Source organism: Mesitornis unicolor, unplaced genomic scaffold, assembly GCF_000695765.1.
Source record: "Mesitornis unicolor isolate BGI_N332 unplaced genomic scaffold, ASM69576v1 scaffold33453, whole genome shotgun sequence".
Classification (NCBI taxonomy): domain Eukaryota; kingdom Metazoa; phylum Chordata; class Aves; order Mesitornithiformes; family Mesitornithidae; genus Mesitornis; species Mesitornis unicolor.
This window is the reverse complement of record NW_010176035.1, coordinates 1-14,124: the sequence shown is the minus strand read 5'-3', so window position 1 is coordinate 14,124 and position 14,124 is coordinate 1. Positions and strand designations below refer to the sequence as shown.

Here is a 14,124-nt window from a genome sequence, read left to right as displayed (position 1 = left end):
GGGAAAGAGTCATCAGATTGCTGTTTTAAATAGCAGAACCTCTCATTTTATCAGGTACACACCTACTCCTAAGCAAATATTATATACACTCTTCGTCTACAAGAATCTTTAAAGTATCCTTAAAGATTATGGCTTAACAACTCCTTTATTTGCTTTGACCTTGGTATTTTTAAATTTTCACTGCTACCCCTCGTTTGAGCAATAATGGTGCCTTGAGCCAGAAACAAGCAGGCGACGCTGTGGCCTTCCCGGCAAGAATAACAGGGCACCACGCACATCCCTTGTTATTGCAGACCATGGCATGGTCCTTGGAAATGTGCCAGGCAGAGGCTGCAATCAGTCTTATATAATTTAATTTAACAGTCATTAGTCATTTGCTACGGCTCCGCAAGCTTCTGGGCTCCCCCGTGAGATGCTGGGTCCCTGGGTGCAGGGAGCAGCCCTGGCAGCAGGAGATCAAAAGATAAATGGTGGAGGCATCTTGGGGAGGAGAGCATTTGTGAGGACTTGAAAAGCCCAGACAGAATTCATCTGTGTGTTTGCAGCAATAGGGTCCCTGAAGGGAAAGTATTCAGATAACCCCTACATTTCTGTGGAACCTAGGTTATGCCAGGGAAAGTTGTCTCCTGTAGATACTTGAGTACGTCATGCTCTGTAGTTCATAAATAGCAAAAAAAAGAGAGACCAACAGAGTAGATGAACTTAATGTAGAAGGTAAATGAATGTAGACCTTTTCTCACTATACTCAAGGCTGTCTCACAGTTCGTCAAATATATGTTACCTTTGGCCTTTAAATGCCAGAGTTCACGAATACATAGTAGTTCATAAAAAGGCTGGATTCTTGTATTAAAGAGTAATGGAAACAAATCTATAGTCTTTATGTCAGACACACATTTTGGAGGGGAAGAAATGTGGAAAGTGGAATGCCATGGGCCAGCGATTTAGAGATGAATGCTGAGAGCTGAGACGACCAAGCACCAGCACTTGTGTCTGCCAAGCACCAGCACTTGTGTCTGCCGTTATGTCAACAAAAATATCCATTAATCATCTCATCTCCACAGCTTCCTCCTGCCCAGAAGGGATGGGAGAAATGTTTTAATCGAGCCTTCTGGCACTTGGCTCACACAGAGCTAACGCCGTGATGTAATGCCTGACTTCATTAGCACTGGTCTAACTTGCACACAGGCACACGCACACTGTTAGCAGTCTTCCCTTTGAGCCGCGGCCGTTTTGCAGCGATGCATCTCCAGACCTCTGTTTCCATCTGCTTTTGCAAGGAAGGAGGCACCATGCTGGCCAGCCCAGGAGGTGCCATTTGGCTCCTTCTCGGACTCTCCAAACAGCCACAGGATTTGGACTGGGAGTTTTGGCACCAGGAAAATCCTATGATGGGTCCCTCGTGAAACTTCATCTCCTCGATGGGTGGCATGAGATGTCACAGGAGATGGTGCCCACTCCCACCACCTCCAGGGTGAAGGACATTATTTTTGGGTGTCCAGAAGACCACACTCAAATCAGTGCCAAAGCCTGACTTGGCTTTAATTGGCCTCAGAAAAGTGCATGCTCTTCCCTGATGGGAGCTGACACGTAAAGAGAGTCAGGAATTATAATCCTAGTAGTAAAAGGGCATTTCAGAGCTTGAGGGTCCCATACAGAATTTATTTCAGTTTTTTGTCCTGTGTTATCTACCAAGATAATCCATTTGTGTCTTTTTTTAATCAGCAAGGCTGAATCCATGAGTGGAAAAAAAAAACCCTCAAGCCCCTGCTTTGGGTCTAAGTCCAAGATTAAAACTTGTTTTTGGTTTTTTTTTTTACTTATGAGACTCCAAAACAAAGTTCATTGCCTAACTTCTGGCATGGAGGAAAAGTAATTGATGTTTCAGAGGAGGTGACTTGAGACTTCGATGGACACAAGTAGGTAAAAGAACTTTAAAAAGTCATTAAACTCACTGTTTAAAAAACCAAATTTGTGTACATACTACGGCAGTGAAATAATTATTTACACAAGTAATGGAGAACTGTGGTCAATTCTGTTTTCATAAAGAGAATTAGGGTTGTAAAACAGGTAATTCAGCTGTTACTGCTCCCCCTTGCAAGGAGTGAAAGGTAGAGAGGAGGAGGACTTCTGCAACAGGCTAGGGGTGCCTCTGGGAGCCTCACAAGGATGATGCGCAGCAAGGGAGCGTGACAAAAGCAGGCATTCCCCACCAGACCCTGCAGACAAAAGTGAAACTGCACACACCCTCCCAGCCCAGGGTGAAGCTCCCTACCCTGGAAGGGTTTCTCTTCCTTTAAACACAGGTACTTCTCCTTTGGAGGAGAGAGAAGTGCTCAGTGTCCCCTCAAATGACACAGTCAGGGTGCCAGTTGGAATTTTTTTTCAGCCATCCATGAAGGTCCTCCTCCAGATTTGGGTCAGTGAGGAGACATCTGGTGAAGATGGTTGGTGGCTGTACGCGCAGAGCAGAGAGCATGCCTGCACCCTATATTTAGCTGATTAGTATAATGAGCTCAGCATGGTTTGGGGATCTGGAGTCCCCCACGATGAGTCACCATTGCTCACAGTGGTCCCTGGGGACCGTGGCTTTTAGATCACTGCTTTTGCTTGGGAAATAGTTAATTTCATATGTGGCCAAGTCATTGCCTTTGGCCTGGCCTCCTCAGTGTCACATCTTCTGGAATATCACTTAACTTGTGTTCCCGTCTCTCCCTCCGTACCCACCTGCTGCTGCTGTGAACACACACTGGTGGGTGATGCTATTTATCAGCCGCACCCCTGCCGGCGAAGGCTGCAGCAAGTACCAAACAAGGAGAACATGCAAACATGATGCAGCTTTTGCTCTCCAAAAATAGCAGGAGAAAGTCAGTGAAGTTTCTTCCCCTGACCCCAAGCTAGAGATCCTCAGGATAGATTTGTCAACAGCATCTGCTGGCTTTCGCCCGGCAAACCACACCATTGCTTTTTGCAAACATCATCAAAAAGGGAATTCAGAGAGCTCCCTGTCCTTCAATGAAGCAAGAAGATTGCTCCAAAGAGGGGCAGGAAGATCTCACCTCTCCTTTGACACCCTCCCACTTAAGAAGCATTTTACTAGTAAAGGGTCTCTGACTTACGTTTGCAGGCATCCGGGGCAGAGAAGGGCTTCCTGAGGTCCCGGTAGAAGCCCGGCTTGCAGCGCTGGCAGTGCTGCCCTTCAGTGTTGTGCTGACAGTTGTCACAGACGCCACCGCTGCGATTGCCCGATGCCAGCCACGCATCCATGTCAAAGTGACAAGTGTCGGCATGCCCATTACATTTGCACGCTGAGATGAAGCCAAAGAGAACGGAAAGACTCATTACGGCAGTGAAAGATGTTGATTTATAGGAAAGAGACACAAAAAGACAAACCAGGTTCTGGAATGGGAGACCTGACCTATGAACCCGTTATTTGTTCAAAGGCATGAAGTATCATCATCATAATTTTCATTCATGCTTTCTAAATTCTAGGGGTGACATTTAAGAAAAAAATTACTTCTTCAACTCTTTTATTTTCAGTACGAGTTTCTCACGACATGGACAGCAACATGGTCAGACTGGTGCAGGGAGACCTTCCACATTCACTGGTCCTGCTGGGACAGGATTTTTTCCCTTCCTGTACAGCATCTGCCATGTGGGTGCTGTCAGGATGCTTCTGACATCTGACAGAAGGAAAAGGCAGATGGAAGGGAGGCATGTGAGGGAGGGTGAGCATCCCCCTTTCCCTGTGCTGGCAGTGGAGGAAGTCTGGATGCCCACACATCCGAAGTCAGGGGCCAAGTAAGATCTTCCAATCCCTGCTCATCAAATGCTGTGAGTGGAAACAGGGATTCACTGTCATTCCCTTGGGGAACATCCATACCCACATAGGCAGGCTTGTGAGGTTTTGTGAGGATTTCCAAGCAAGGAGCTTTGCGAACAGCACTGTCCCCAACACGCAAAACATGTGATGGGTGCCAGGCAGAAGCATGGCATTGGCTGAGGTGCTTCACAGCTGCCTACCGCCCCAGGATCTGCTGCCTCTTGGAAACACAGGAGAAAAGCCCACAAGGAGGAACCATTTGGCTCTGGCAGAGGCTCTGGAGATGCTGTTCCCAGCTGGCTACTTACACTGACACTCTCTGGGGGCTCCGGTTTTGCCATCAGCAGCCTGCCAAGGCTGGTCATTGTAGAGCGGGGCGCAGTGCTGGCAGTGGGACCCTGCTGTGTTGTGCTTGCACATGCATTTCCCATGGACCTAGGAGGGAAAAGAGAGCAAGGATCACCCACAGCAAAACCGAAAGAGTCTCTAGGGTACAAGCAACTCCCATGTACAGGAGATACCACACCAGCTGGATGCTGTTACATAGACTAGGAAGAGAGCTAGCATGGTGGCCGTCTTGGTGTCTAATTCAGTCAAAGGCAAATATTCTGCAGTTACACTTTCAACTGGATTAGTATTTATGGATCTGCATGTCATGTTGTTGTCTAATCACAGCTTTTCTTTGAGATCTAAACGAATCTTTATCAGAAAGCTTTCAGCTGCAGCATGAATTTCCAGGAGAGATTAAAAGAAGCCAAGATCCAAAGCATCCACTGTAAAAACTTTCTCTTTTTCTCCCTCCCAAACATTAATATACCTCTGCAGGACTGTAGGAATGGCACTTACAACCTCAGCACCAAGCTCTGTGTGCCAAGCCAGCACAAACATATATGAGAAAAAAAAGCAATTCAGACACCTGAAACATAGATATCTATTAATCCTAAGGAGAGTTTCTGCTGCACAAAGGAAGAACCAGGGATAGCACAAAGACCAAGAGTGTCTACACTCTTATATCTTCATGACAGATAGGTAATTTAACAGCTAGACAGCCTAGTGTAAGGGGTAATTAGAGATGAAAAGCCAGCATAGCACACTTGGTGCCAGCTGCCCTGTCAGCCGCTGGCATTACTCACACTGTTGGCAAATGCAACGAAAACAGGACATAGCCAGAGGGCAAAAGCAGCCCCTAGATGCAATCAAATCAAGCCCTGAAGCAGGATGGCTGTCGGCAAAGCTGAAGGCCCTGCCTTTTCCTGTGGAGCGTGGCGGGCAGCTACCTACCATAGCCATTTCGGTGGCTGCCAGCTCTACTCTGCTCTGTGTTTTCCTTTTAAATACAGTTTTACTAAGACCATTTCAGCTGCCAGTCTCTCCACATATCTGATGCATGGCCAGGCTGAAGGCACAACCGGCGTCCTGTGTTTGCTGAAACACGAGCGGTGCCTCATCACCCCTGTGCCCCTTCCTTTGCCAGTTGCGGGGAAAGTGATAAAGAAAGACAATAAACTGAGCGTGGTGCGGCTTTTCCTGCTGCTCAGTAACCAGCAACAGACCTCAGCCTGCCCTGCCAGCGTGGCCCCATGCTCATGCCACAGATGAACCATAAAACCAGCAGGGCTGGGGAGCTGCACCAGCCACCAGCTGCTTTCGGCATCGAGAGTGACACAGGGTGGTCAGGGTAGCTGGGGCATGGCTTTAACTGCTACTGGTGAACTTGCACTCTGTTTAACTTGGGGTTTTACAAGTGTGCTGTTCCTAACTGTATGACTTGTTGCTGAGACCTGCCACGAAAAAGGTTGTTGTGTAAAACCTGACCAGTAAACAAAACAGAAGAGGACCCTGAGCATGTTGTAAACAGCTCCTGCGTGTTACATAGGTGCACACCACACAATGATACCTTCCTGATTTTTTTTTAATTAATAGATTTCAGCTGCTTTTTCACAGAGGTCAGATGTAACTGGTACAGATAAAACTTCAAAATTGATTTTGAAGGTCCTTAAAAGACTTTTCACCAGCAATCCAAATAGCAAAATCTTTCAAAAACTTTTCAAGTGGTCCTTTCCTGCCTTAATAAAATGTCTGAATGGTCAGAGCAGGAATAAGCAAAATACAGCACGGCAAGCAGACTGCATGAGCAATGGAGAGATACAGAGTCAGAATGCACAGGCATCAAAGCTAAAGTGCAAATACTAAGATAACATTGCTTTCTGTGCTATTTCGGTGTCATCACATTAATGAGTTGGTCTCACCACAGACAGGAGTTGGTCCATCTGGCTTACTGTATTGACATATGCTTCAATGTGTGCTAATGTTTAAAAAAAATGAGAAGCAAATATAGAAAAGAAACAAAACAATTTGCAGAGGGAATATTCAGTTCTCAAAGTGTGTCTTGTGTTTTCATATTTTCATTTTTGCTACCACATACAAAGCATTCTTCTTCAAACTCTCAGACACCTTATTTTTCTAAGTTATCTTCAATAAAATTTCTCTCTCTTATGTATTTTTTAGGCAAAGTCCACAGACAAACCAATGTTACAGAGCTGCTTTACACACATTTAAAAGCATCCACTTGCATGGAAACAGAAATTCGATAAACTTGTATTTGTCATGTGGTCATCTTCTAGTGGTTTTGATGGACTTCTAACTCTTTTATGGCATTTTTGGTAGAGGTCTCTTGCAAGACCTTTGGCCATCAAGTGGTTAAGGCTTAACAGGTTGTAGTAGCCTGAACTACACCTGTGGCCAGAGAAAACCTTCAGCTTGTTCCTCACTGGACTGTCCCAGCTGTTAGGGCAGAGAGACACACCAGACCCAGGACATGCATGACCAGGAGGGGAAGGTGACCTGAGGGAGCCAGAGGGTGCCATGGTCAAAACCAAGAGGTCCCTTGTTGCTTTGGTGATCATGATGACAAAGTAAGAAGGACGTGGGAGAAGACTTGCAAACAGGGGTATGTCTTAGACATCCTGGCATTACTCTGAGGATGTGTGTGCTCCCCTTGCCTGTGCCCACAGCCAGCAGCCTCACTCCTCAAATTCAGCTCCCTCCTTGCCAAAGCCACACAAAGAATCAGTGGGGACTCAATCAATCAGCCAGCGGCTGCTCAGCATTTATAACGTACAACCCTGAAACTCAGCAGCACCTAAGAAACCCTCAAAGGATTAAGTGTCCCAAGACACTAGCAGAAAGTGAGGCAAAACTCCCTGCCGAGGAGCATTCACTGTCCCAAGGCGTAAGAGGCTGCATTTTCTGAAAGCCCAAGTACTGTACAATAGAGCAGGCTGCATTGCCAGAGTAGAGGGAAGTGGGTGAAAATAAGTAACAGAAGAGGACGGGTACCCCAAGAACCTGATGTGCAGCCACTAATTTGGCAGAGCTAATAAATAAACCACTGAACAGAGGTGTGCCAAACGTATTAATATTAATCTGTATATGAAGTCTAATGAAAGAGGTTTTATAAACTCAAAAAGCTGCTGGGGCAATGGCAGGATTGTGGGCTCTCAGATTCTGTGGCAAGGAGTGCTGCAAAAAAAGCCAAATTTGGAGATGGTGCAAATCAAGACAGCTGGTGTATGCTCCCGGTAGTGATCGCTTGTAAAGGCAAGATAAACCTGGGGGAAGAAAACAAATGGCCTGGCTAAAAAGCTTCCCTTCCCTTGGGGCAAGGGAATTTTCATCTCATGAGGACTTGTGTCTGGGTGAGCACCCATGGGGGCACAGGGCGTGATGGCCAGGTTGGCCATGCTTCTGCATTAGATGCAGCCACTCAGTCTTTGGGAGCCAGCTTTGGAAAAAGCAGCTGGGTTCCCAAATCCTGCAGTGCTGAGCCTTTAGAGCAACACTACTTGAACGAGCTGGACCCCAAGAAAACTCTGCCTCTGTGAGGTTCCCCCAGGTCCCACGGTGGCCCTGACCCCTTTCAGCCAGGCAGAGCGGGGCACAGACCTGCTAATGAACAAAACAAACAGCTAAATGGACAGTCTCGACCGAGCAAGGAAAGGATCTTTAATAACTTGTTTCTCAGTGCAACTGTTTAGTTAATGGCCTTTTTCCCCTATACCTTTTTTCCAGAATTCTAATGAAAGTCAGACCTAAGAGCTTCAAAACCATTGCCTCAGGCTGATGTATTTATTCCCATTCAATAGTATTATAACAATTACCCCCAAAAGAGGTCTGCTTTAAACATCTCTCTGTCCTAGCTTTATCCCATTGAAGAAAATATCTTTTTTCTTCTACATAATTACAACATGAAAGAAAAGATTTTTACGCATCAGAAACAAGAAAAGAAGGTGAATATTAGCAAGTCCTTTCTTGCAGCCCATAGGCAGACAGGTATTTTTTTTAGTTATAAAGAAACAAGTGTGACAGCTGATAATAGGAGAAAGACAGGACAAGAAGAAGGGGTAACAGAAGGAAAAAAGGAGTGAAAAGCAGCCAACAGAACTGTCTACATCAGACAAAGCTAATGCCCATACAAGCTGTGGGAGGGCCAGATGCAAGACTGCTACGCCTTGTATGTTCCCCATCATGCTGCAGGAAGCCAGGGCTGAGAAACCAGGGCCCAAGGTAGAGTGGGGAAATGATGTCCCCAGCCTTTGAGATTTCGCCAGCATCTCAGCACCTTTCTGAAGGCAAAATCGACTTGGGAAAGAGTGTATTTTTTCCTTCCTTTTCATTCACCTCGATTTACATTTAACTATAAGGCAAACCCACTTGGGGTCATGCTGAAGCATCACTAAGTACACAAACACAACTCCCAGTACGTCTCACCGCTTTAAGCATTCACACAGCTCTTGACTCATTTAAGCGGCAAAGCCTTCTCGTACCATTTTTCATCTTGTGACAGGGTCTTTACATCCCAGTTCACTTTCACACTGTTTCCCTTCTGAGCTCGGCAGCCCCGTCGCAACGTCAGTCATTAGAGGGCACAATGCAAACAGTGTTACAAAAGTTGACTTCTGTAAGATAAACGAGCGACTGATTTCTCCATACAAAGACAGTTGCTAAGGCATGCTTCCTTCCAGAGCCTTTTGTTGCTGAATTATAACCTTCCAGCGCTTCCTTTCAGACTGCAAGTACATGGGGTTTTTTCTTTAGTTGAATCTTATAAAGTACTTTTCCCTCTATTTATCATGTTCCAAAATGTTGAGGAGTGAGAAAGAAGTGCTGCATCGAGGGAAAAATGCTTGCAGTCACCTGTTATTGATTGATTTATATTGCAAGAACTCACTCACTATATAAAGTCCAACACAAACGCGTATCAAAAGAAACTCAATGTCCCAAAGACCTGATAGCATAAATAGGCTAAATAGCTGGGAGGGGCAACAGCTTTTAATAGAGTGTCTTTCTTGGAACTAAAATGGTATTTTCTTTTTTTCTTTTTTTTTTTTTTTTTTTTTACTTTCATGGAAAATGGCCATGTTATCAGCCTAAAGAAAAACCATGGCATTCACGCCGAGTCTTTAACGATAGCTTTTAAACTGTGTTGCACTGGAGCCACTGTGCCAGTTTTAGAACCCATGCCTACTGGCTGCTGTCAGCCTGGGGGGAGGTATTCTTTCCCAAAGCTCCAGACAACCAAATTTATGCATGAGAAAATTCTCATATCCTATCTTGTTCTTGTGAAAGAATACAAAGCTTGTTGTCCAGGGTGTGGGGACCGTCTAGTGTTTTGGTTGGTTTTTTTTTAAAATTCCTTGTACAATAGGCTTCTGTCAGTGCTGCTGGAGAAGACCTTCAGCATCTATTGATGTCAGTAGCATGGTAACAATTTATAACAGCCACTGGGTTGGCCACATGGGAAGGGGGAGGAATATTCACCCTGTCCTACTATACAGAAGTGCTTAAGCATGGTAGCTCAGTCTACCCAGGATCTCCACCCCCTAAAACCCTTCATAACTATGGAAGGAACCTGCAGAGATCAGCTGGCTAACCTGGGTACATCAATCACATGCCTAAAATTAGGTGAGGTATATCCAGGGTTTGGTGTCTATTTGTCGGGCAGTTGCCAGAAACCAAGCTCAGATGCATTCAGTGATCAGGTTCCTGAACTGGTTTGTCTGTCCAGCCTGGAAAATAAAGCCCAGTTCCTGGAAAAGTCCTTGACTTACACTGACATGGCACTTTAGACTACTGAAGAAGCAGATAAGCATAATTGCAGCAGTGCCATTTCGGTATGGCAGCAGGATCACATCAAACTACTTTGGGCACGTGTCTTAAGTCCACTGGAGCTTCGCAAAACCAAACTGCTTCATTTGTCCTCACTCTGTTCAGTGCAGGTGAAAGATGTGTAAACAGGGCTGCACTGGCAGGAGCACAGGAGAGGACAGGCAGGAGGGGGTGGGAGACATTAGAGAGCTGGTAATACTGGATTATCAATGAGACAATGAAGTAATCTCACCTGATAAGGGTAAAAGCAGGGAGCCCCAGCAAGGACACAGCCCTCTAAGACTGACAGCTCAGGCCAACCATGGAAACCACTCAGCTGCCCCAGGGTGCTGCAGTCAGGGAGGGCCAAGGAGATGAATGAACACCTACTCTTACCTTGAGTCAGAACTGCACAGCCCAGATGTGATCTCTCTGGGTTTGCTTTCTCCACTTTGGAGTCCTAAACTGCAAGATCCTACTTATCTCCAAGCTGATCTCCACTTTTATGATCCTTGCTATAGTTGCAAGCAGGCCATGGGGATGGTAAGGGGCCGAGCATGCACTGCAATAGCTCTATGCACAGAGGTATCAGCAAGGGGTGATCTGTAGCTCCTGCATTACAGATCAGCTGAAAAAGCAGTCTTCTCATGGCCACTGAAGATCAGGAGGGATCTCCTGCTTATGTGACTCAATTTCTCTACTCGCACTGGGGGTTCACCATGTAATGCAGCTCACAAACTGATCCAACTACTTTGCCTGGTACGGCGTGAGGTGTGATTGTCCATGCACTTTTTTTCCTGGGCATGTGTTGGGCTTTTGTTAATGAGATTTTTGAGATTTCTTTGAATAAATTTGGGAGGAGCAAGGAAGAGAAGGAAGTGCATCTGTATCACCCTGACAGCTGTTTGTTGCACACAAGTGTATAGCAAGGGACAGTCAGGATCATGCTACCCATGAGGATCAGTCCTTGCTCTCGTTGGAAGGTAGCTAGGTCTTCCCTGTAGACTTCTCCTGCAGCTCATGGAGAGAGAGCCTCTCCAAGAGCAGAAGCCCCACCTCTATATTCAGAATTCACCTAACAGCTGACATGGCATTTCTGATGCTCAAAGGAACCCAGAGCTTTCCTACATAACTTCCTTTCTCCTTCAGGAGAAAGGGTGGATGCAGAAATTGCTACCAATCTTTGCTCTGGTCACTTTGTGATATCTGCCTGAGACCTGGTGGCTACACCCCAGTGCTGCCAGGACACCCCAGTTTACTGCCCAGAGCAGCCCAAGAGAAAAACAAATATATCATGTTCAGATGTTCCGCTGGCCAAGCACGGACAGAAACTAAGCCTGCCTGTGGGCTCAGACCAAGCAGAGGTTTAAGAAAACTTGTACATACTTTCTTTGGAAATCTTTTGTTTGTTTAAAGGATCTTGAACTTGCTTAAATTTTCATGTTAACTCTTCAACTGAGGATATTCTTCAGAAGTGCTCTGGTCAAAACAAGCATAAAAACAGAGCTAGATTCTATAAACATATTGGGAAATGACAATGTGTTTCCCAGCACTTGCTGACCTCAGTTTTACAGTGAAGGTACTGCTAAACCCCCATATAGATACAGTTACATGGTAACAAGACTGAAATCCCCATCTCACACTCAAATGGACTGACCATAATTCTTCAGAATTCTCTTTTATGTGACTTCTTCAGGTGAAAGGTATAAAAACGTTCCCTCTCTGAAATCTCTTTTCAGAAGTTTCTCTGACTTCTCCCAGCTAATAAGTCACAGACCCCCTCAAACCTCCATCCTTTTTCTGCTCATTCTCACATACATGTCTTGGTATCATCTTGGAAATAATCTCTCTTCCCATTTTGAAGCAACGCACTGGCAAACTCCAGTCTGGCATGCACAAGTGGGATGCCACCACAGTTCCCAAATTGCAGCAGCCTCGTGCCAGGTGGGAGCCTGCCACGGACCGGGCTCAGCCCCAGCTGCCCCAGTCCTATGGTGGAAAAAGTGGTATTGGGCGAGGAAATATCTTACCACGCTGTGACCCTACCTGCAAACCATGGGGCTACGTCACCCTGACACCACATCCCCAATGGGACACGTGGAATAAGCTGCAAAGCACAGCAAAATTATTCAGCCTCACTGCAGCAACGTCACCTCTGGGACTCCTGCCACATACACATTTATAACCCAAGCTGAACTTCCAGTCCCCTCAGGGCTGGCACAGGGGCTTGTTGCTATTTGGTGCTTTGGTTTTCAGTGCGATTATGGCACTTGACTCCTTCCCACAGCACCACCTGTTACCTGCACACTATGGTTTCCAGCAGCATATTTGGCTGCAGGCTCTAGAGCTCTCAGCAGTGCTCTGGGGCACACTCCTGTGCAATTGTATCCCACCAAAATAATCCTGAGCAAACAGCTTCTTTCAAAAACTTTTGCTCAGGGAACAGCTGTGGAAAGCAGAGCAGTGCTACCTGAAACAGCCTTATCAATCACAGCACTGCACGCTTTCAAACTGGTGTATTTTCAGGCTGTGGCAAGACTAGCTCTATTAGAAGGGAAATATGTTGTCTGCTTCACATCTGAGACTGTAATTTAAGTGAAACGAGAGTTCCCTGAAGAGCTGGACAGATGCCAGACCTCCTTACCTAGAGTAACTGCCTTATGGGTTTTTTAAATGATATTTCCCTTTCTAACATTATTCAGCACAGCATGTTTGACCACCCTGGCTTTCCCTCCTGCTCCTCTGCCAGCAAAGCCAGGACTTTCAGAGCCAGCCAAGACAGGCAGAAAGGGAAAGACGTGTTGAGGGCAGCGAGATCAAGGTGTCCCCGGGCTGGCAGGATGCCAGAGTCCCCTCAAAACTGGAGCACAGCGTTTTTATCTGGAGAAAGGTACTGCAAAGTGCAATGGAGAGCCTGGGAGTGAGAGACAAACCCCAGCTCCCCTGCCTCTCAGTTCCAGAGCCAACTCAGTATTTGAGGATCCTCCAGAAGCAACTGCAATCACAAGATTTTTAGTACATTTAAGGAAGCTCTGCTCCCTCTCTGTCATCAAACTGCCCAGCATTTATTATCTTTTAGATATTGTGTTATTGAGAGTTAGTGTTTGGGGGAAGAAGGGAGTCAGCAATTTAAATTTATTTTAAGGATCCACCTGAAATAAACAAACTTAAATTACTGTGGAGCACCCTTGAAGGATGAGAGTCCTATTGGGCCCTACATCGAGGCACAAGGGAAGCCCAGCACCTCAGTCTGACACAAGACCACCTCCTTTTTAAAGGCCGCTTTTGCTCTCTGTGCTTCTAATTCAGGGCACCACATGTCAAATATACTGGGACCTATACTATATAGTGTTCCCTACTACTTTTAAAACTGCTCTCCTGCAGCGCAGACATTGTTGGGTGCACGTACGTACCACATGGATAACGCCGGCTGCCTTGACGGGCTTGAATCCATCGACGGGGACGCAGTGGTCAGCGTGGCCGTTGCAGAAGCAGCTGCCCTTCACGATGAAGTCGTAGACAGCGTAGTGCAGGGGCGGCGGGGGCTGCAGGGACAGGGGGGCTGGGCCCGCCGGTTTCTGCCCCCCCGCCCAGCCGCACCCGCAGGTTGGTGATCTTCAGCTGCGCCTGGGCTTCGGTGCTGTACGGGTCCTCTGCTGCGTAAGGCGGCGACAGGGCTCGGTATATCACCTGGGCAGAGAAATGAAGTGACATTTTGGTGTCAAGCAACATTTCGCCGTTACCTTAAAGCAGAGATGGGTGCTGCTGGTACACGGTGTGGCCCTGGCTGCGGAGGCCAGCCCAGCGCAGGGACCAGCAGTCCTGCTGGCGATGCTCAGGTGGGGGACTTTTCATTAACCTCCCCTCTCCCAGAATGGGCGTAGTTTTTAACAAACAAAGCTCAGATTTCCAAATATTTGGCTCCTATCAGTCCCAGGCTGTTTCCTAGTGGAAAAGTGTTTAGGTGTGGCAATTAGTGACAGCAAGCTGATAGTCGGGAAAACCGAGATAAGAAAGAAAGAAAAGTGGGGGCCTTCTGAAGTTTAAACAAATACTTATCAGTCAGTCTTTATTTTCGCTTTGGTCTGATTGAATAGGTAAATATTGGCTCAAGCTGAAAATTGAGAGCATTAGATAAAAATAACTAGCTTTCTTTT

The 14,124-nt window shown here is 46.4% G+C and overlaps 1 protein-coding gene across 1 annotated transcript in view; it reads right to left on the bottom strand.

Moving 5' to 3' along the window:
• The window catches only part of LOC104538431 (netrin-4-like), a 25,127-nt gene extending 11,428 nt beyond the window's left edge, over nucleotides 1-13,699 (bottom strand). The window contains 4 exon segments of the mRNA XM_010181635.1: nucleotides 3,117-3,305; nucleotides 4,129-4,255; nucleotides 13,381-13,558; nucleotides 13,560-13,699. Coding sequence (XP_010179937.1) covers nucleotides 3,117-3,305; nucleotides 4,129-4,255; nucleotides 13,381-13,558; nucleotides 13,560-13,699 — 634 coding nt within the window.
• Between the last annotated feature and the right edge of the window lie 425 nt (nucleotides 13,700-14,124).